The 23,908-nt window shown below is 34.8% G+C and overlaps 1 protein-coding gene and 1 long non-coding RNA gene across 5 annotated transcripts; both read right to left on the bottom strand.

Moving 5' to 3' along the window:
- On the bottom strand, window positions 1–3,419 carry LOC137831372 (uncharacterized). Of its 4 annotated transcripts, none has more exons than XR_016521636.1 (3): window positions 2,886–3,184; window positions 1,450–1,554; window positions 1–228 (listed from the first exon to the last, which is right to left on the bottom strand). It is a non-coding gene; the product is annotated as an uncharacterized LOC137831372 (long non-coding RNA). The 4 variants fall into 4 exon arrangements; XR_016521635.1 differs by lacking the exon at window positions 1–228 and adding an exon at window positions 3,261–3,419 and having other exon boundaries at window positions 715–1,554; window positions 2,886–3,064; XR_011084421.2 differs by lacking the exon at window positions 1–228 and adding an exon at window positions 715–1,338.
- Window positions 3,420–6,146: 2,727 nt separating this feature from the next.
- Window positions 6,147–12,603, bottom strand: LOC137831374 (S-adenosyl-L-methionine-dependent methyltransferases superfamily protein). Its single transcript, XM_068639026.2, has 17 exons — window positions 12,145–12,603; window positions 11,884–12,056; window positions 11,499–11,562; window positions 11,139–11,272; window positions 10,878–10,961; window positions 10,705–10,779; window positions 10,497–10,568; window positions 10,340–10,413; window positions 10,086–10,138; window positions 9,280–9,389; window positions 8,109–8,177; window positions 7,932–8,006; window positions 7,624–7,716; window positions 7,441–7,520; window positions 7,260–7,359; window positions 6,641–6,927; window positions 6,147–6,528 (listed from the first exon to the last, which is right to left on the bottom strand). The coding sequence occupies exons 1-17, from the start codon at window positions 12,374–12,376 to the stop codon at window positions 6,435–6,437; spliced, it is 1,869 nt and encodes a 622-aa protein (XP_068495127.1). The 5' UTR covers window positions 12,377–12,603; the 3' UTR covers window positions 6,147–6,434.
- Window positions 12,604–23,908: the final 11,305 nt, after the last annotated feature.

The raw sequence follows: 23,908 nt of genomic DNA on the forward strand, positions 1-23,908 counted from the left end.
ATGATAATATTTGGTTTCAACATTTAACAATATCTAACTCCATAACAGTATGCATATATCACACTATATGATTCAACTCTTTGCATGTTTACATATAAAACAAATGTTAAAGACGGTGATTTCTTTGTTTACTAAATGGTGGAATCAGAATGTGATTTAGAGAGAATGAGACAAGGACAAAAAGAAATGCAGAATACCTTATCCGACCGACAAGTTCTTTTTATAAACCTGCACCATGCATTTATAACATGGTTGGATTAGTTTATCTCAAAATACTACCAACTTGGTTTTTAAAACTCAATTAAAAATTATAACTTTGGTTAAGATCATTAAGTTATATAGATTATATAAGAAAAAAATAACCTAGGCAAGTGGAACGATTGCTCAAAACTTTTCTGTGGAATAAAGTGGCAGGCTGCACTGCACCTTCATGGAACTTACAAACCGACATGGATTTGATAGTGATTAGTGAGAGATGAGAAGAGAGTGGTCACCCTCCCATCTGTCATGCACAAAGACAGACAACCTTTTCTTGCTAAAATGTTTTGATCAATTCCAATGGTTATTGTTCATTGAATGTCAGTTATGAATGAGTTAAAGAGTCCACTAGAAATAATCGAGTAATGTATAATTTTAGTGTCACTGTTATTATGCACCTAAAAAACAGAAGAAACATGAACTACGAGTAAAGAAAGAGCTTTACAAAGAGTTGTAAAAAATTGAATCATAAATTTATTCTAATAAATTTCAATCAATCATAATGAGAATGTTACTAGCATTCTTCTTTGCATTTGCCGCAGCATTGGCTATAATCTAATATACCAGCATTCTTGAAAATATATTTCATTAGATGAACAGCATCTGTAAGGCCTTTTTTCTTAACAAATAAAAATCAGTATACAATGAGAAGGAAGGGAATTTTGGCATCAGTCATGTCAACACAAAAATAAGAACCTGCTCCACAAATTAATACTTCTAAGCTTAACCACTACAAGAACCAGTTATGTTGAGACTAGACTCCTATAAATCATGTAAACTTTTGGTTTGAGACTATATGTAAGTGGGTATAAATCTCACCTTATGAATCATGTTTATAAAGTTGAGTTAAGCTTAAAGTTCAGATCTTAATAGAATGATTTCACTTCTTTTTGGAAAGGTTACTTGATCAGGTCTAAGTTTAGATAGTATAATATCTGAATATGTAAGATCAACTGAATTGCTGGAAAATTCAGGAAGTGAATCTTGGCTGCAAGTAAAAGATGTAAACGTTTTTGGTTTGACATCTTCACTGGGAAATTCACCCCCCATTAGGTAACCACTTTAGTTTATAGGATTTAGCTGCATTAATATCACAATATCATCACGCAAGAGAGATTGATGCAAGGTTAAAGGATAAAGTCAAATAGCCAAATAGGTAACTAAAAGCACCATATATATTATCTGCAATACCTCAAGTCCTGTATCTGCAATACGAGGTTGAGTTACTTCACGATGTCCATGTATGTAGCCCAAAGAAAATGGTGCTTTTTTCATTCCTGTCATCTCCCGCATTATCTGATCAAATGAATAAAACCAAACATAAGACTAGTGTAAAATACTATACATAACTGTAGCTAATAAAAGAAATCTCCATTCAGCAAAACACATCAACGCAAGTGAATTAACCCCTCTCATGCAATATGTCCCCTCTTGCTTTAATAAATTTAAAGAAAACTTTCAACTTGTAAAGGTATCACATTTTATATTATCCATGTATAATGTATCATTTCATAATAAGTATTTCCATAACTATCCTGAATTTGTTAATACAAACCATACATTTTTTAGAGGATAATCAAATTTAGGGGTGTGCAAAAAATTCAGTTTACTAAAAAATCGAACAGTTTTAAATTGTTCAGTCCAAATTGAAACATAATAGAGAACCAGTTGGGAGGAAAACAACTTTTCAAGAACCAGTTCTGAAGAGGTTTTGAACTAAACTGATTTCAAACCATTTAAAATATCGAATTGGTTTTGAAGTAAACCAGATTTCACTACTACTATGCAATGCATAGCTGCAATGGGTAAATGAAACAACTTTAAACAGGAATCTTACTTTGTGGGACTAAAGAGGGATTATATAACAAAGAAAGTAACATAAATCTACAGCAGTCTTCACTATCATGTGCAAAGTTTTAGTAGCACCAAAAGCAAAATGAAAATTCCAAAGAGCACATATAAATAATCTATGTTCCTTGCTCCAAAATGAAAGCTACCATTACCTATTGACTCAACCTTCATCTTATTATTACATAATTTCCTTTTTTTTTCTTTTCCATGATACTGAAAATTGTTGTGAAATATATTTCCTCTTATTTCAAAGATGATTGAATGAAAGAAAAGACTGGGAGCCTTGAATATCAGTATTCCAGGCCATATAAACACAATTCACACAATGTAATGCCTTTGATAATCTAGCTAATAGACACTAGATCCATTTGGGTCAATCCAAAGTAAATTGAGGACCTACTGATAAAAATTGGAGTAGAATAAATCCAATAATTTGAAATCAAGGGAAATAAATTTAACTCTTGCAAGTTTGCAACTCTGTCAAACTCTACAATAAAGCATTATTGTCTACAAGGACACATGTACCTCGTCTGCATTTAGAGCTGCTTGTACAGCTAAAGATTTAAAACAAAATGTTAATTTAAATTCAGAAATCTGTCAAATCTTCAAGGTATATTCATAAGTCTATATTAGGTTGTCAACAACATTAGGTCCATTAAGGATAAAAACATTCAAAATCCTAACCTCGAACAATAGCACCAACAAAATGCGTCAAAATATTTAAAAAAATCCCATCACCATTGTACACAATCATCAGGGAAGCAAAAATATATCACCTCTTGACATAAGAATTATTGGAATGCATTGGCAATTGCTGGATCAACACCAAATAAATCAAACTCCATCATCTGTAAGCTGATTCACTTCAACTTTGAAGTTTTCACAGAAGCTATCAAACCACACACTATTATCAACTCCCAAAAGCGCATAAGCACCAGAGTATTGTACAGTAAGTCTACAAACACCAACATAAAAAAAACGAAAATAAAAAACCCCTTCAAAGATAATAACAAATGTGAAAACTTGGAATCCTAACTCCTACAATTCCAGCACCCCAATTGAGAATTTAGAAACTTTATGAAACTGAGCGTTAAAAAATAAAATAAAAAATGATAAAAAAAGTGTAGCATATAAAGGGTAACAGGGCCTACATGCACAGGAGCATCGTTGTTGCAAAGAACACGCGTTTTGAAAATTTGGAGTAGTGGTTTGAGCTTTGATAGAACATTTTCTAAGCTCATTATATAATCAAATCCTAATCCATTATTACTCTGTTCCGCCATGGATTCGTCTTCTTCCGGCATCCTTGTTGTGTTCTTCTTCTTCTTTCTACGCAAAAAAAAAAAAAAAAAATTAAAAAAAATTGATTATGGTTTAAGGTTTTCGCGGGAATTAATTATAATATAATATAGTTTTTTTTAGCATATTTTTCATTCAAAATTACATAAAAAACGATAAAAAAAAAACTATATTTAAGTGTGTTAAATTAAATATTGATATTGATCTACTCCATTTTAGTATAAATACATTTTTTGCTTCTTTAGTTTAAATTTTACGATTTTTTTCTTTGATATTATTATCAAATTAACTTAAATCATTAATATATGTTATTATTATATTATTAAAAAGAGGTTTTTAAGTGGATTTTTTTAAAGTGTCGAAGTAGATTTTTTCTTCTTATTTTTACATCAAATTTTAAAGTCTATTTGTTTATTTTTTATTTTTAATAGAAATAACAATTTTTTGAATGTTTAATATTTAAATATAAATAATAATAATAATATTCTAATATATACACTTATATTTGTTTCTGTCGTAATTTAATATTTTATTTAAATTTTTATATTATATTAATAGATGGTACTATTCATCTTAAAATATAATAAATTATTTATATTTAATTTCATATTTTTTTTATTAATTTATTGGGGTGCAATAAAATTTTATAAATTCATTCAATAGTATATTTTTTTAAACTCATTTGTTGTATTGGCCTTATTTTTACGGGGTTAATATATACAAATCAATTATTGTTTAGATAAAATAATAAATATAAGTTTTGAAACTGAAAAAAACTTCTAATACAACCTAATATAATTTTAAAAAATATTATTAAATTTTTTTACTATTTAGATACGTTATATTTTCTTATTATATTTTTCACCCTACTTTTAGGACAAACAATAAAAATTGAAGAAAAAATTTCCATGTAACATTGACAATAATATATACCTATATTGTTGCCTCCTATCATAACTACTATATTTTTTAATTATTTAGTTTTCGAGTCATCACTATTATATTTTCAAATAATAAATATTATTCTAACCAAATCCCACACTATTTCTAATAATTCAATAATTACGTATAACGGGTTAAGTGTTACTTATTAGCTTTTGTTAAAATATCTACACAGATTTTTTTTTTCTCATAATAAAATAGATTAAAAAACTATTGTTTATGTATCGTATAAAATATTTTGTTATGTCATTAAGCCCAATCTATATTTTTTTAAACCTATATTTTGTTATATATATTTTTGTTTATATTTTATATAGATATTATAGTACAAAATTATTTGAAAAATATTTAATTTCGATGCATAATTATGGTGTTTGAAAAATGTGTTTAAAAAAAAATTATATGTGTTTAATATTTGTTTATCGGTTTAGATTTTTTTTTATCTGAGTAGATAATACAAAATTTTCAGCTGTCAAAATAATAATTTCAATTATGTTACATTTTGTAGTAATATATTGAAACCAGAAATGAGCAATATAAAAATATAATTAGTCTTTCCGACAATATTTGAAGATAAATATTAATATATATAAGTGTTTACTCTTTCATTGAAAACTTTTAATTTTTTATTATTAGAATTAAACACATTAAACCACCATAAAAAAATTAAATCCCTATCTAATTAAATACATTTTGAAAGAATAAATCGCATTTAAAGAATGTCTTTATATTATTAAATATAAAAAAATCTAAATTAAGAATCAAATTTCTAATTATATACTTTAAATATAAAGTAATTTATTATTTATATTTCATATAAAAAGTATAATACATAAATATTTTGTAAAGATTTAATTTCAATGTGTAATTACTATACGTTATCTAATATTTTATTAAAACAAATATGTATGAGTTCTAAAAAGAGTCCACTATATTTGCTAAATATTTTTTATAATTTTATCGAGGCCACAAATTGAATAGTATAAAAGTATAATTTATTTTTTCCATAACATTTGAAAATAAAAATTAATAACTAACAACTATATATTCCATGTTTACCCAGTTATTAAAAAATTCTTAATTTTTATGGTAATTAAAGACATTGGCTTATAATAAAATAAGCATTCGGATATTCCCATTTAGTTAACTAAGATTTAAAAGAATAAAGTTCATTTAAATAATATTTTATATTATCAAAAGGAATAATATAAATTAGAATAAAAATAATCACATTCTTGAAAGAAAAAAGTTATTGATTATTTATGTTTTATATAAAGATTACAGAGCGTGATCATTTGAAAAACATTTAACTCCAATACGTAATTAGTATACACCGTTGAAGTCTTTTTTATTTAAACAAATGAGTTCAAGAAAAAACGAATTGTAAACTGGTGAATAGTTTATTTTAATTTTTAATTAGAGTAAAATGATAATATAAATGTTTGAAGAATAAAAATAATATTCTCAATAATAATATATTGAAACTACAAAATCCATAATATAAAAATATAAATTTTCTCAAAATATTTAAAGATAAAAATGTATAACTGACTATTAATTTTCCATATTTACTTCCTAATTAAAAGTCTGTAATAATGCTCATTATAATTAAAAACATTAACTTAAGGAAAAATAAATATTTTAAGTCCCCATTCAATTAAATAAGATTTTGGAAAAATATATTACATTAAAATAAACAAATATACCCTTTTTTACACATTAACAATGAATAAAACAACTGAGATGCAACGATAAGGAATGGAAAATAGATTAAAATGAATTGATGGCACATAAGAAAAAGAAATATTTCTTTTCTGATTTACAGCTTTGCAGATGGAAAGTGAAAATGAATATCAGCAGCTAACCATGTGTTTGGAAACTTGTTTTACAACTAGTAATTCATGACTGGAACTCAAAATAACAACTACCAAAAGCTTCAACATATGACTAACTCGAACAAAAATCCCTATAAATTACCTTAGAAAAAAAAAACAAAAATGTGCCCTACGAATAGGGCATGCCTATGATTTCAGGGTACATTTCAAGGGAAAAGACAATCACCCCAGTACTCTCCCGTCACTGTTTCATCTCTTCTTGCCACTGGCTTTGGTCATTTTGTGCTTCTGTGGTTTAACACCTTTTCTCTTTTCTTCTCGTAAAGCATTTCTCTTCTCCTCCCTGCAGGAACCACAAAATGATTAAGGTTTTCATAGGAAGGTTTATTTCCATAAGCTATTATAAATTTATTAATAAAGTTATATTCTAAGTTTACACGGAGAAAACATCTAACCTGGCTTTTGAAATCTCTTCCTTCGATGGAAATTGTCTCTTAGTCCTCTTTTTGGGTTCAGATTCAGAAGATTCTTTGCCATTTTCTTTTAGACCGTTAACTGGTTTAGAGGGGAACTTTCTTTTCTTCGTCTTCTCGGATTCAGATTTAAGAGTTGCATTGCCATTTTCTTTTTTACCATCATTTGATTTTTCCTTCTCGTTCTCCAACGTGGTAACGGTACCTTCTTCCATCTCGGCTATTTCTGATGATTTTGCACCTGCCTTTGTGTTGCTCATTTTTTTCAACTGCAATATTAGGGAGTGCAAAAACTCAGTTTGTTTAAGCCCCACATATATAACGGTACTTTACGCTTCCCAACTAATGTATAACATTGGCAAGAAAGATCGAACTTTTCCAGCTGAGAGGTTAGATACTAAAACTAATGGAAACAATTTACATCTTTTATATTGCACTCCGATAAGTAGAACTGAACTCAATCCACAAGTTAACAACAAAGATAATTAGATAAGTTTCAAACAAACAAGATAAATTTGTAACTAGATTTTACCCAAAAATTTGTAATCCAACAATCTCGCTTTATTTATCCAATTTCATTTATCAAACAGAGAATACACACCTTTGCCACAAAAAAACCATCCATATTTTGCACGTGAGGATAGAAACGCCTTGTCTTTTCCAAAGAAGGGTGAAAACGTTGTTCCCTAAACCTTATAAACCTGATGGAATGCAAATGTCAAATATATTGACATACATAATTCCTAATCATAACAACAAAGAATTAGAAATAAAATCATTACCCTGGACGCCCAAAATCAAGTCCACATGGAACCAGTTTAACATCCCGCTTTTTGAGCGCATAGTCAATAACTGCTTCATTCTGAAGAATAATGAAAGAACTTTTAGGAAATACAACATGAAAAAGGAAAGAAAAGAAAACAAACATACAAACTAAGAAGTTTCAATTCAACTGAAAAACAAACCTCGGCAACCATGATTGAGCATGTAGAATAAACAATGTATCCCCCAGATTTTGAATTAGAATCCACCATGTCAATTGCCGCAAGAATAAGCTCCTGAGGAAAAAAAAAAGGTAACAAACAAGACTATATAAGGATAAACAATTATTCAAGTGCTATATATATTTGTTTTACCAGCAAGAAAGAAATTTATTGTGAGAGAGGCAGAATAACTTGTCCACTATTTTATTGGCAGACAAAAGATGAATTATGCCCCAGCCTGACTTTGCTCACTTCCCAAACAACATTTCAAAAAAAAAATGTCAATTTACCTTCTGTAGCTGCGCACACTTCTGTATATCTTCCAAACTTTTAGAGGATTTAACAGACTCATCTTTGGATATAACCTGCAGACATAAAGTCCTTCAGTGTCTTTCAACGTTTTTCAAGAAAAAACGACACAAAATTCCCCAAACATTAACCCCCGAATATTATTCACTATTTCTTACCCCAGTTCCACTGCAAGGGGCATCCAATAATACTCTATCAACTGCATTGACACCTAAAACTTTTGGAAGCTGAAATAGATGATATAGACATTAGACAGATGTAAGCATGTACAATAGAGAATATCATTATAGGGCCTACAAACCTACAAATTATAGGAGTTACAAATGAATAAAGAATGTAACAACTTCTTGTCAAACCAAACATATAATAGAGAACAGAGAAGCCAGATGGATAGTCTAATAATAAAATACAAAACCAAATGACAATAATACAATCTAATACGAGTGGCAATGCGGGTTGACCCGCCCTACATAGGCCTGCCCCGCATTGGGGGCCGGGTTGGCCCGCCCCACACAAGGAGTGAGGGCTCATTTCACTGGCCCACCTCACATAAGAGATAACCTGCGGGTTATTTTTTTTCAAAAATTAAATTTTTATTATAAAAAAACTTATTCCTACTACTGAAAAATTAAAATTTTATTCGTATTTTAATTAATTCAATTAAGATAAAAGATATAAATTCAAAGTATGAGGGTTGTTAGAAGATTTGATTAAAAATAATTAAAGTTCAGCTTTGCATCTATTTTTTTTTCATTTTTTTCCTATATATGTATGTAAATGTATAAGAATATCTTATCAAAGTTTTGCTACAAAATATTTTAATGAAGATGACTAATTTTTTAACTATCCTATTAAAATCTCTTCTTTATATTATTTTTTTATTAACAAATTTTAAATATAAGACTTTAGTTTGAACTAAATCTAGTCAATATCACTCTTAATACTTACTAACCCCTTTAGATGATTAAAATAAAACATTATTTTTTTGGTGCATTAAATTCAATTTTTTTTAAATAAAATAAAATAAAGGTCACAATAATGGAGGAATGGGGTATAATTCTTTTTTTTACAAAAAAAAAATTATTATTATTATTTATGCGGGCCAGACCGCCCCATCCCGCTATTGGCCCGCACTACGGACCAAATCGGGTCAGCAGGCTAGATTAATGAGCCCGCCCTACACTTTGTGGTAGCGGGCTGCGGGTTTGCCCACATGACCCATACCGCATTGCCATTCATACAATCTAATAGCAGTAAGGACATCAAAGCTCGTTTGTAGCAAAACAAGTAAACACTAAAACAATAATAACTGGGGATAAAGATGCTAACCTCCTTTCCATCATAGTTACAGACTACAGTATTGGATACACCCATACGATGCAAATTTGCAGTCAATGACTTAAGCCTTGGTACCTTCATTTCATTTGCAAAAATTATTCCTGCCATAAAAAAGAAGTATGATTGGACCACTAGAAACATGAATTAAAAACAAAAACTCGTTTCACATGATTTTCATGCATTAAGATGCAAGAGAAAGCAAACAGTTAGTTAAGAGACACAAATTCAAAGATCCAACAGCCTGTAAAAATACCTTGCATAAAAAATGAGCAGGATAATGCTTTTTTCTATCATCAAAATTTGATTGAAAAGTTTCACATGATTTTCGTGCATTAAAAAATAATGAAACCAGTGTAAAGTTCAATCTAATTCTGATAAAACAAATTCCACAGTCCAGAATAAAGTAAAATGTTTGGCTCCTTTTCCTGCTAGTATTTATTTATCAAAAAAATATTCCAAATCATCCAACTATATATTATATGGACAAAAAGCACATAAACATACATTAAAATAAAGACACTACATACAATTCATATGAAAAAAAAACATTGTTTTACCAAAAGGGCCACACTATAATGTATTTTTTGTAGAAGACATTTCAGCTCAGCTTTTATGCATGTAGAACACAGCATTTCATGGAATATATACTTGACAATATCCAAATAAATAACATGATGAGTAACATGATTACAAGTCCTTACAACAATATGATTACAAGGTTTACAGACTATTTAGTGCCAAATAATAGGTATAAAAGGTTTGAAATGAATGAAACAAAGAAAAACATGAAAAAATACCAGAGTTCTTCATTAGAGCAGCGATGTAAGTTGTTTTACCACCTGGTGCAGCTCTGCAAAAGGTATAAACTTCCTTCAGAAAAATAAAAGCATTGCAAAAGATATGAATGATAATATTACCATCTTATAACCTAAGAAGCACAGACATCTTAAAAGCCGTCAAGCACGTCACAATCATGTTAGAACTTGACCATGTTAGCTACTGTATGGACACTTTCAATTTTAGCTACATTTTTACAATGGTTTATACTTACGCCATATCAACAACTCGTTCCTTCTCCTGAGGAGCCAAGGCCATGACAGGCAGAAAAGAGCTCGCACTTTGTAGCTACAAAAAGAACTAGTAGTAAGTGCACCATGCAATATTAAATTAAATGCCATGAGAAGCCACAGTAGTAAAAGGCCACCTACCATGTAGAAACCAGCCATATACTCAGGAGTGGCACCAATAGGCACTTGAGAATCATACACAACAAGTCCAACCTTTGGATAAAAAATATCACCCCAGTATCTTATTAGTTTGTTGCTAGTACTCACGATAAAAACAACTACATAATACAAAAAGTCAACAGCAACAAAGAAATATAAGGTCCAAATTTGCCAGACATGAGTCCTTTACCTTTGACCATTTGCTTAAAGGATCCAAATTAACTCCCCTATTTATCAAAACATCAGCCAAATCCCTTCTGCGTGTCTGAGTGAATGCAGAAGAAAAATTCATACTATCAGTGGGGAACATGATTAAATCCACATTAAGATATAAGCCCAAAATGACAGAAAATGACATGCAACCTTCAATGTGTTAGTCCTTAGACACATAGGGCGTGGCTTTTCAAAGGCTTCAATCAGTTCCATAAGTTCAACAACTGGAAACATCTGAAACAAAACAAAATACCGAGTTTTAATACAAAAACCTAATACACATCAATAAAACACAAGTCCCTTTTCTATGTCCAGTCACCCCAAGGTAAAAATGAACACAAAGAGCAATTAAAGCATTTGGGAAGAAATTAAAGTTCACCGTGCTAGCAGTAAAAATATAATGATACCAACCTCCACTAGAGCACCCATTAGGAACTCATTGTAGCCATAGTATGAGCAAATATCTTTCTTAAGCAGGTCAACATAATCTTTCCTCGTTGCCCCATCTTGCCTCAAAACCTTCAAATTTGAAAGAACACGAACAACTACAAAAACAAACATTTAAAACAGGTACAACTTAGCATGTATTTGGATATCCATTTAGAGACTTCTAAACTGAAAATCTTTCCCCACTAAGCAACAATGGGAGATGCAACTATATTGATGGATTTGGAAAAACGTGAATTGTTTTCCCAAACACGCACTTGTAGCACAACATGAACAGTATTCTCGACAACAGTCAAAGAAGGTAAGCAGAATAGTAAAACTTACTCTCTTTAATCCTCCTTTGGAGATTGGAAAGATCAGGTGGATTCAAGGCCTCTTGCTCGAGTTCCTAAAGAAAAAGAAACATATTCAACACACATTCCATCATCCAATGATGTAAAAAACCAAGAGTAGCCGGCTTAAACTGCCTTTGGACACCTTAACTAAGCTTAATAGGATCTCTTTACTTGCTTGCTTATTTAAAAAGCACGACCAAGCAAACACACACTAACAACTTACATTGCATGAAAGGTAAAAAATTCCAAATAAGCTCTACAGGAGCTCTTCCTTAATCCAAACACACCCTTACTTACAATTAGCTTACTTAGCATTCTAAAGAAATACTCATTCTAAACCACTCCTATTATTTAAGCAAATGAGAAAGTGAAACCTCTGGGGTCGGCAATCTGAACTCATCAGACTCCTGGTTGATATTGAGCTGCATTTCGGCTTCCGCATCCTCTTCCTCTCTCGCCTTCTCTTCATCAATAGCTCTCGACTTCTTTTCGATATCATCATCATCCGAATCAGAACCAGAATCTTTGTCCGAACCGGAGGCTTTTCCTGCAAAGAAAAAAAAACACAAACATTAGATGAAAGTAACAACAGCAATCTCGAATGCTACACGCGCGAGCATGCGAACAACGAGCACCTTCGTCGTCATCGCTTCCTTGGAGGAAATCGTCGGCTAACGGGTCGTCCCCTTCGGAAGAGAGCTCCGACGCGGAATCGGAGTAGTCATCGCCTAGTTCGAGTTGCTGCGGTTGCTGCTGCGACGGCGTGTCTTCTTCGGATTCGGAGCTGGAATCGTGCTTGGGTTGGGTCTTCTTAGGGTTCTTCGGGGATTTGCTTTGCTTCGAAGGTTTCTTCCTCGCGGGAGCCATTGGAAGGTAGTGAACGAAGCAGTAAAAGGGCAGTGTGGTTTGCGTGCTGAGTTTCTTCTTCTTCTTCTTCTTCTGCTTAGCAAAAAAATTAAAATTCGGCTAGGGTTTAGGGTTTACCGGGAGAAACCCCGCGACGTCGTTTTATGCTTCGCTTACTTGATTGTATGTTCTTTGGATAAAAAACGAGATAAGGGTTGGGCCATTGGGTCTTGCATCTTTTCCAAATTAGGCAATTACTTCCCGCACCATATGACTTTTGACTTCCACCCAATCAACTTTTGAATTTTCAAAATTGTCTTCATTCTAAAATTAAAAATTTAAAAATAAATTTAAAAAAAATCTAAAATAGATGTTTGTATTTTGAAAATAAAAAATTTGAAATAGAATTGAAAAACCAAAATCCTATTCTGGAAAAGTTATTCTGGAGTAAAAAAATATATTCTGAAAAAAAAATCAAAAGACAAAATCAGGAAAATTCTGAAAAAATAGAATCCAATAGTTGTAGAAAAAGAAATTCTGAAATGTGTTTTAGAAATTCAAATTTAAAAATATATTAAAAATATATTTTGGTCTGCATTCTTTTATTTAAAAACTGAAATAAATCAATAATTGCTAATTTGGTTTCATTTTATATATATTTTTATAGTTAAATAAACTTTTGTTAATTTTAAAACTAGTTTATATTGAAATTGATAGGTTCAACATTTTTTCAGTATCTTTCTATTTCTAACACTTAATAAATATATAAATATGTTTCTGAAATTAATTTTATTACTTTTTGTACTGGGCCAAGAGATTGGACCGAAAGCAAGGTGTATTAAGCCGACCGAAAGCAAGGTGTATTAAGCCGACCGAAAGCAAGGTGTACTAAGCCGACCGAAAGCAAGGTGTACTAAGCCGACCGAAAGTAAACTAAATAACGAAAGAAATAAAATAGAATGGAAATTATTATTAAGCAAAAGCCCATGAAACGGGGCCCAAATATGTAGGTATGTATAGTAAATGTTTAATACAAAAAGAAAAGGCCCAAATAACTTCTGGGCCCAATAAAAGAGTAGTATAAATAGAGGGTCATCCTGAGAGGTAAGGGAGGTTGAATTCATTTTAATATCCTGTAAAACTGAATCTAACTTTGGCATCGGAGCACCTTTCAGGTACGCACACCCATTTGTGAGAGGATGCCGAGACCAAAAACCGAAAGATCGAATGGAGTAAATTAAAGTTGACCGGAAAGTGTCAGTCAAGCAATTCAATAAAACGTGAAAGATTTTCAAACCAAATACAAACCAAGAACGAGTAAGCCGAAAGATCACACTGAGAAGGGAGTCCGGAAGCGAAGGCCGAGAGGTCAACAGGTGGAAGACGAAGACAGTTTGTTTCTAGGTCCTTGTAAGAACATTTTGGCGCCCACCGTGGGGCCGAGAAACAAAATGAGCGAAAGAGGAGAACATTCTAGAGAACAAGAAGATTGTCAGAACGCCATGACTATGGCCATGTTAATGCAATTGCAAGAGGAATTTGAGACACTGAAGAAGAGTAATGAAGAGGAGTTGAGCATGTTGAGAGCTGAGAATGCTTACATGAGACAAAGATTGAATGGAGAAACAGCGTTAAATACTTCCCCGAGAAACTTTGTTAATGAAAGAGAGAACAAGGAAGAGAGTTTCGAGGTTACACAAAGGAAGATACCTGAGACTTCCGGTGTCGCTATGGAAACGCCAGTCAGAAGACACCCGTTTTCTGAGACTATAATAGAGACCCCATTACCTGACAATTGGAAGAGTTTAACAATAGAGAAGTATGATGGGAGCACAGATCCAGATGAACATGTTGCAATATACACAACTCAAATAAGTCTGTACACGTGGAACGACGCCATTCTATGTAGGGTTTTCCCAACTACCTTGAAAGGAGCGGCTCTAAGCTGGTTTACCCGGCTACCACCCTTATCTGTTGATTGTTTTGACACTTTGATAGAAAACTTTGGAGCTCAATTCGCTACAAGTAGACCACATCACTTAACATCTATAGCTCTCGTAAACATAAGACAAGAACAGAATGAGTCACTGCGAGCTTTTATGGAACGCTTTGGAAGGATGGCTTTAAGTATTAGAAACCTCAGTCCGGAAGTTTCTATGCATCATATGATAACTGCCTTGAGACCGGGACCATTTGCCGATAGCTTATGCAAAAAACCAGCCGTAAGCCTTGATGAATTAAGACGGCGCGCAGCAAAGTTCATGCAGATGGAGGAGTTAAGGGACTTTAGGAATCAGGCAAGGATGGACGTGAAGAACGAGAAGAAAACAAATGAAAGAGAGGCAGGATATCAAAGTAGACGTTTCAGAGAGGAACCCCGTGGCCGAAAGTTTCAACAATACACACCATTGAGCACAACTCGGACCCGAATACTTCAAGAGGCGATGGCCACCGCAGTAATACCGCCACCAAGGAAAGCACGAACCCCAGATCGAGCTGACCATAGCAGACGTTGCCAGTACCATAAAAATCATGGCCATCACACTGAAGAATGCATAGCGCTGAAAGACCGAATTGAAGAGTTGATTCAGACAAGGCAATTAAAACGCTTTGTTAGAGTCGGAAGAATGAAGGCTAGTCAAAGTCCAGAACAAGATGTCAGGAGTAGAGGAGAAAAATTTGGAAGAACGACTGATATACAAAACGATCGAAAGGAGAGAAGAGGAGGAAGAGACGAAAAAAGAGATCTAAGAAGTGGAGGAAGCCACCTCCATTCTCAAGAGAGAAGGAGCCGACAACGCAGTTTGGGAAGGCCAGTCAGGGGGTTCATTAATACCATCTCTGGAGGTTTTCCGGAAAAGGAAACATATAATACGATAGGAAAGAAATATTTGAGAGGTGCCATGACCGTGAATTATGTTTTCAAAAGAAGAAGTTTGCCACCTATGTTATTTACTGATGAAGATTTCCAAGATATTGATCCTGATCAACGAGACCCAATGGTGATAACAATTGAAATTGCCAGATACGCGGTAATGAAAACTCTAGTAGATCAAGGGAGCTCAGTCGATATTCTGTTCTGGGAAACCTTCAAAAAATTACATTTGAAAGAACAAGACATGGTTCTTTTGAAGGAACAAATAATTGGGTTTTCAGGTGAAAAGGTTGACACCAAGGGATATATTGATTTGCCGACAACCTTTGGTAGAGGAAATGCAACGAAAACAATTACAATCAGATACCTGGTGGTAGATACTCGTACTTCCTATAATGCCTTGTTAGGAAGATCTTCGTTGAATAAGTTGGGAGCTATAGTGTCGACGCCGCATTTGGCAATGAAATTTCCAACTGAACGGGGAGACATAGCAACCATATATGTCGATCAAAAAGCAGCCAAAGAGTGTTATGCGACCGGATTGAAGATGGTCCGAGAGCCGAGAGTGGCGACCGGAAGTATGGAAGCAAGAAACATGGTTGCAATGGTGGACTTGGATCCCAGAATGAATGATGATGAAAGGATAGAGCCAAGAGAAGAAATTACATCGGTTCAATTAGGCGAAGATGAAACGCAATGTACATATGTTGGGGGTAGTATGCCCGAAGAAATGATTGATGACTTAGTGGCAGTGATAAGAATGAACAAAGATTTGTTCGCCTGGAAGGCGTCAGACATACCGGGAATTGATCATAACATCATTTCTCACAAATTATCTGTTTGCCGAGAAGCAAGACCGATAGCTCAAAAACGAAGGAAGTTGGGAGAGGAAAAACGAAAAGCTGCTCTTGAAGAAACTGAAAAATTGTTACAGGCGGGTTTCATTAAAGAAATCCAATATACGACTTGGTTAGCAAATGTAGTTCTCGTCAAGAAGGCAAACGGAAAGTGGCGAATGTGTACTGATTATACAGATTTGAACAAGGCATGTCCGAAAGATTCCTATCCTTTGCCGAGTATTGACAGGTTGGTTGATGGGGCATCTGGTCAAGCCATGATGAGTTTCTTGGATGCTTATTCCGGTTACAATCAAATACAAATGTATAAACCTGACATCCCGAAGACTGCATTCACTACCGATATGGCAAACTATTGCTATCAGGTCATGCCCTTCGGTTTGAAAAATGCCGGAGCAACATATCAAAGATTGATGGATATGGTGTTTAAAAAACAAATTGGAAAGAATATGGAAGTGTATGTGGATGATATGATTGTCAAGTCTCATGCGGTAGATAACCATGTGAAAGATCTTGAAGAAATATTTGCACAGATAAGGAAGTATAACTTGCGATTGAATCCAGAAAAATGCGTTTTTGGAGTCAAAGGTGGGAAGTTTCTCGGCTTCATGTTGACTAATAGAGGAATTGAGGCAAACCCAGATAAATGTGAAGCGATAATGAATATGAGGAATCCGATAAATTTGAAAGAAGTTCAGAGGTTAGTAGGAAGGTTAAATGCATTGGCAAGGTTTTTGCCGATACTGGCCGAGAAGTCCAAACCGATAGTGAAGTTGTTGAGGAAGGCCGAAACGTTCACGTGGAATGAACAATGTGAGCAAGCTTTTGCAACGATCAAAGAGACGATAGCTAAACCTCCCATCCTGGTCAAACCTATGTCAACTCTGCCTATCATTGTCTACCTTGCCACTTCTCACGAAGCCATAGGAGCAGCCTTGATACAAGAAAATCCAGAACAAAAGCCTATATACTTCGTGAGCAGAGTTCTCCAAAGCGCCGAAACTAGATACCAACGGGTTGAAAAAATTGCTTTAACACTTGTATACACAGCAAGGCGACTTCGGCCATACTTTCAGAATCATCAGGTTATTGTCAGAACCGATTGCCCGATAGCCAAAGTATTAAGAAAACCTGAACTTGCGGGAAGAATGGTAGCATGGTCAGTAGAGTTGTCAGAATTTGGAATCAAATATGAGCCGCGAGGAGCAATCAAAGCACAAGCATTAGCAGACTTTATTATCCAAATGCCGACAATGGAAGCTGATCATGAAGCGTGGATTGTATTTGTTGACGGATCATCCAGCAAGAAGGGGAGTGGGGCAGGAATCGTGCTAGAAGGACCAGGGAACTTTCATTTGGAAATGGCTCTGAAATTTGAATTCAAAACTTCAAATAACCAAGCCGAGTATGAGGCTTTAATTGCAGGGTTGGTTTTAGCCAAAGACATGGGTGCACAAAATGTTATATGCCGAAGTGATTCTCAATTAATGGTGGGACATATGAGAGGTGAATACCAGATAAGAGATCCTTTGTTATTAAGGTATTATCACAAAGTCTTAAGCATTATGGAAAACTTTATCACAACCGAGATCATACACATTCCGAGAGAACAAAACACAAAAGCAGATTCTCTATCCAAGTTGGCAAGTCAACGAAGACAACCTCAGCACAACTCCATTTTACAACAAACCTTGCACAATCCGACAGTTGGAGTGGAAGAATGTTTGATTGTTACCACAGAGAAAGATGATTGGATTCGATCATACAAAGAAGTGATTAACAATCAAGAACAAGGAATTGAAATTGATGTTAGAATGGCTAGAAAAGTTGCTAATTTTATCCTCATAGGGGATGAACTGTACAAGAGAGGGTTTTCAACTCCTTTGTTAAAGTGTCTTTCTCATGAGCAAGCTGAACATGTAATCCGAGAACTTCATGAAGGACTATGTGGATTGCACTGTGGTGCGCGAACAATGGCAACACGAATCTGTCGTGCCGGATATTATTGGCCGACAATACGTGAAGATTGCAATCAATACGTTAAACCTGTAAGAAGTGTCAGGAATTTGGAAGCCTCAATCATATACCATCACAAGAGTTGCAGAGCATTGCTTCTCCTTGGCCATTCGCTAAATGGGGAATGGATATCCTCGTCCCATTCCCTTTAGGCCGAGGACAAACAAAATTCATGATTGTTGCGGTTGATTATTTCACAAAATGGATAGAAGCTGAAGCGTTGACAAAAATAACAGCTCAACAAGTTCAAACATTTGTGTGGAAGAATATAATTTGTAGATTCGGCATTCCACATTCTATTATAACCGACAATGGCCGACAGTTTATTGATAAAAAGCTTCTGGAATTCTATGCGGATTTGGGAATCAAGTCTACAACTACCTCAGTTGAACATCCGCAAACAAATGGGCAAGCAGAATCAGCTAACAAAGTCATTCTCAGTCAACTAAAGAGAAGATTGGGAAGTGCGAAAGGGTTGTGGGCCGAGAAGTTACCTGAAATATTGTGGGCATATAGATGCACACCGCAGACATCAACTGGAGAAACACCATTTAATCTCACATATGGAACAGATGTTATGTTGCCCATAGAGGTCACTGAACCAACATTGCGAAGCCAAATAGAAGATTGGAGTGTTAACAATGAATGTTTAAAGGCAGAATTAGATTTGATTGAAGAACTTCGAGAGAAAGCCAAAATCAGAGAAGAAGCAGTGAAAAGAAGAGCATGTAAGAGGTTCAATGCGAAGGTAAGACCGAGAACTTTTAGTGAAGGAGATTTGGTATGGAGAATGAGAACTGATGCAAGAAAAGATCCAGCACAAGGGAAGCTAGCACCAAACTGGGAAGGACCGTTCAGAGTAAAAGAAAACTTGAAGAATGGAGCCTATAGGTTGGAAACGTTAGACGAAAAGCCAATACCCAGAACTTGGAATATGAGTCACTTAAAATTTTATTTCAGTTAAGGCTTGTATTTAAGAACACTAACTATTGTATATTAAGATCTTTTGTTGAAAGTTCTAAGTGTTAACTAGAAACTCTCGGTCTTAGACGCTTTCACTCCAGGTGAAATCCTTCCCGAAAGAACGATTGCCCGCTTGCTTGATTAACATCGTAAGTGCCGGCCGAACGCTCACCAAATTTGCTTGATTAACATCGCAAATATTGGCTGAACGTAACATCGCAAGTGCCGGCCGAACGCTCACCAAATGTGCTTGATTAACATCGCAAATATTGGCTGAACGTAACATCTCAAGTGCCGGTCGAACGCTCACCAAATTTGCTTGATTAACATCGCAAATATTGGCTGAACGTAACATCTCAAGTGCCGGTCGAACGCTCACCAAATTTGCTTGATTAACATCGCAAATATTGGCTGAACGTAAAATCGCAAGTGCCGGCCGAACGCTCACCAAATTTGCTTGATTAACATCGCAAATATTGGCTGAACGTAACATCTCAAGTGCCGGCCGAACGCTCACCAAATTTGCTTGATTAACATCGCAAATATTGGCTGAACGTAAAATCGCAAGTGCCGGCCGAACGCTCACCAAATTTGCTTGATTAACATCGCAAATATTGGCTGAACGTAACATCTCAAGTGCCGGCCGAACGCTCACCAAATTTGCTTGATTAACATCGCAAATATTGGCTGAACGTAAAATCTCAAGTGTCGGTCGAACGCTCACCAAATTTGCTTGATTAACATCGCAAATATTGGCTGAACGTAACATCGCAAGTGCCGGCCGAACGCTCACCAAATTTGCTTGATTAACATCGCAAATATTGGCTGAACGTAACATCGCAAGTGCCGGCCGAACGCTCACCAAATTTGCTTGATTAACATCGCAAATATTGGCTGAACGTAACATCGCAAGTGCCGGCCGAACGCTCACCAAATTTGCTTGATTAACATCGCAAATATTGGCTGAACGTAACATCTCAAGGGCCAGTCGAACGCTTACCAAATTTGCTTGATTAACATCGCAAATATTGGCTGAACGTAACATCTCAAGTGCCGGTCGAACGCTTACCAAATTTGCTTGATTAACATCGCAAGTAAGCTGGCCACCTATCCTTAGTTGTTCGCTTAAAGATCACAATTAAATGGTCGATCGCCCGTTCTTGTTCGATTAAATAGAATACATTTATCGTATGAAATTAAGATAATAAATAGCTGGGACTGATCACGTAAGATAGACACGAAGTACATCAAATATTATCATATAATTTGATGCCGTATATCCAAAATTCCTATTACTATAGAGACAAAACGTCCTAAAAAGTCCGAAAGTTTTTACTCGGAGCTATTACAAAAAACAAAAAACATCCTAATTAGATTACTATTCGGCCTCGACATTCATTTTTCATCCTTCATTTTCCCTCTCATCTTCTGGAGATCCGTCATAAGGAATATCACTAACTGGAATTAATTTGCCCTTATAGAAGTCTTTGCCGACATCAAAGTTACCGGCATCTAACGGGATCTTGTAGAAATATTCGGCTTGTTGAAGAGCTTTCTCAAAACCCAACTGGTGTTGTTGGATAACAAAACTCTCAGCTTCACCAACTCTCAACTTTAACTTGTTCACTTCTGCTTCCAATTGAGAAATGCTTTCAGCATCGATTTTCTTCGCAGCAGTGAGTTTAGCAACGTCTACCTTCAATTCTTGATTCTCCGAGTTAAGTGCCAAAGTTTGGGCCGAGAGCTGGACGTTTTCACTCTTCAATTTTTCTTTCTCAGTTTCTTGTCGGTTATTAACCGCAGAAAGTTCATCAATTTGCGAATTTAGTAACGCGATTTTCTCATTCGATTCAGCTGCTTCCCTCTTCAATTTCTCAAATTCAGCAGAAGTAACATGGCTCTTTGTTTTTTCTTTTATCACTTCACTAATCAAAAAAGCACGGCTAGTCAATTCAAACATTGAATCAGCTAGAGAAGGAACAGAAACCACTTTGAACATATCCCGAGCAGAGGAATCAAGGTTGCAATCAACAAAGTCTGAAAAGCGTGTGGACGATGTGAACATTGTTTCAAAAAGCGATTCAGAAGAACTCCCAGAACCATGACGATGCTTTTTAGAGGAGTGTGACCTTCTATTATTCTTGTCTCGTTTCCTACTCTTTCTAGAAGGTCCTATTCCGGCGTCCGCGGCTATTTCAACCTCTAAGCGAGGGGTAGGCTCAACAACTTCATTTCCTGTTCCTGGAGCTTCATTCTCAAAACGAGGAGTTGAACCTCCAGCCTGATTAAACAGCTTAGAGAAATAAGCACGATCCTTCGGTTTTGTGGCCGCCATTAAACCTGGACATCACCAACAGATTCAGCAAAGTTAAAATTCTTATTACTAAAAGAGAAAATCCGAAAGAATCACATACCCATGAAATCCTTTTGGGGTTTACGAGAAACGTATAGCCGAAGCAGAGCACGAGTTGGAATCTTATGGGAGAAGTGACTTAGAACCGCAATACTATGCTTCTCTTCGGTAGTCATCAAATGGTAAGAACAAGAGTTGAATTTCACAGGAGCACGGGTCCAGTAAAAAGGGAATTTTGGAATATCACCATCAAAGAAGTACTTTCTCCCGGTTTCCTCAATTAGAATTTTAAAGAAGCCTCCTTTGAAATTTTTATACGAAGAAGTAAATGGAGAAAGGAAACACACTTTTGTCTTACTGATCAGGGACAACCAACTAGGCTTCTTACCGGGCCGAGAGCTATAATAATATAAAAAGGTTTTCGGACTCGGAATTAAAGAAAGGTATCTACACAAAATACTAAAAGCTTGCATATAAGCCCAACCGTTGGGGTGAAGTTGAGTAGGAGCAATATTAAGAAAACGCAGGACCCATCTGAAATTCACTTAACGGAAATCGAATATGGAGATCAGTAAAGAGACATTCATAAAAATAAAAAAATTCGTGTTCGTCGCCTTCACGGCCATGACAAACATTATCAATGGCACAAGTTCGCCGAAAAGAAATGATTTCCTCAGTGGCATTAGGAGAATACACATAAATTTTAGAAAGGAAGTTACGAAGGGTTGAAGTAAATTGGTACCGAGAGAAATATTCCCGAACTTTTGGATTAACCCATTCATACCCGCGCCGAAGGCTTAATTTTTGTTCGGCCACTTCTTTTTCCTCGACCTCAACATCTACGCCGTCCTTGCTTGACGAATTCAGACACGAAACCGTTTCAGGTGACAAAGCAGGGTTGGCATTCTTATTGGTCTCAATCACTCTCCCAGTAGATTCATTACTCGTGCTCGAAAATTCCGTAAACTCAGAAGAAACGGAAACAGAACTTGATGAGGACATTATACCTTTCGCGAATATTTGCTTCAGCTTTAATATATAATGTAGGGAGAAACTGTGAAATAAGGTGAATAGAAGTGAAGATTTATAGTGGTGGAAGAGTGGTGAAATCTGAAGAGTCATGGCATAGTGACCATCAGATTTACTTACATCCGATGGTTGGCACTTCCAGCTTGTCCTGTCAAGCGGTCTCATCAGCTTGTCTTTTCATAGTTAATACACCATTCAAGTTTTTCTCTCTTTTCTTTCAAAATTGATTTTCCCTCCAAAAAATACAAGAGGTAGCATTTTATCTTCTAATAGACATTTCGTCGTCTACACCTCCTTATGCCTGGGGGGCTTAGTGTACTGGGCCAAGAGATTGGACCGAAAGCAAGGTGTATTAAGCCGACCGAAAGCAAGGTGTACTAAGCCGACCGAAAGCAAGGTGTATTAAGCCGACCGAAAGCAAGGTGTACTAAGCCGACCGAAAGCAAGGTGTACTAAGCCGACCGAAAGTAAACTAAATAACGAAAGAAATAAAATAGAATGGAAATTATTATTAAGCAAAAGCCCATGAAACGGGGCCCAAATATGTAGGTATGTATAGTAAATGTTTAATACAAAAAGAAAAGGCCCAAATAACTTCTGGGCCCAATAAAAGAGTAGTATAAATAGAGGGTCATCCTGAGAGGTAAGGGAGGTTGAATTCATTTTAATATCCTGTAAAACTGAATCTAACTTTGGCATCGGAGCACCTTTCAGGTACGCACACCCATTTGTGAGAGGATGCCGAGACCAAAAACCGAAAGATCGAATGGAGTAAATTAAAGTTGACCGGGAAGTGTCAGTCAAGCAATTCAATAAAACGTGAAAGATTTTCAAACCAAATACAAACCAAGAACGAGTAAGCCGAAAGATCACACCGAGAAGGGAGTCCGGAAGCGAAGGCCGAGAGGTCAACAGGTGGAAGACGAAGACAATTTGTTTCTAGGTCCTTGTAAGAACACTTTTCAATTAATGATATTTACGTATAACAATATTTATAACATCAAAATAAATATGCTGACATTATTAATTAAAAAATAATAAAATGACTTCATAACCAAATTTAAATATTTATTAAATATTAGATATAAAAAATATGGAAAAGTTTTGGATGTATCAATTGTAATATGAACCAGTTTTAAAGATACTAAAAAAATATTTAATTTTGTCTATAATTTATTTTTTAAGGAGATTTGATAATCATGTTGAATATATGTAATTTTCACATGGTTTCACGTCGAAAAAATAATTTTGTCTTCGAAATTAATTTTGAGTTTAAGTAACTTCTAATAGCTTATTATGTTAAAGAAAAAAAGATCTTCTGGTAGCAGCTATTACGTTAGGTAAAAAATTTCACCATACGTTTTTACTTTTAACTTATTAATCAATTTGAACATAAATCACAATCACTTTAATCAATTCTGAGTAAAATTATTGTTTTAGGGTGAGTATTGTTCTTGCGG

The sequence above is a fragment of the Phaseolus vulgaris genome, chromosome 6 (genome assembly GCF_051622355.1).
Source record: "Phaseolus vulgaris cultivar YP4 chromosome 6, ASM5162235v1, whole genome shotgun sequence".
NCBI classification, from domain to species: Eukaryota; Viridiplantae; Streptophyta; class Magnoliopsida; order Fabales; family Fabaceae; genus Phaseolus; species Phaseolus vulgaris.

What these genes read in the sequence shown, in the direction of transcription:
- LOC137831374 (XM_068639026.2), bottom strand. Translation starts at nt 12,376, where the DNA reads ATGGCTCCCGCGAGGAAGAAACCTTCGAAGCAAAGCAAATCCCCGAAG. An exon ending in TGCTCTAATGAAGAACTCTG is followed by an intron (nt 9,390 to 10,085) that starts GTATTTTTTCAT and finishes TTTTTATGGCAG; the next exon opens with GAATAATTTTTGCAAATGAA. An exon ending in ATGGTTTTTTTGTGGCAAAG is followed by an intron (nt 6,928 to 7,259) that starts GTGTGTATTCTC and finishes CTAATATTGCAG; the next exon opens with TTGAAAAAAATGAGCAACAC.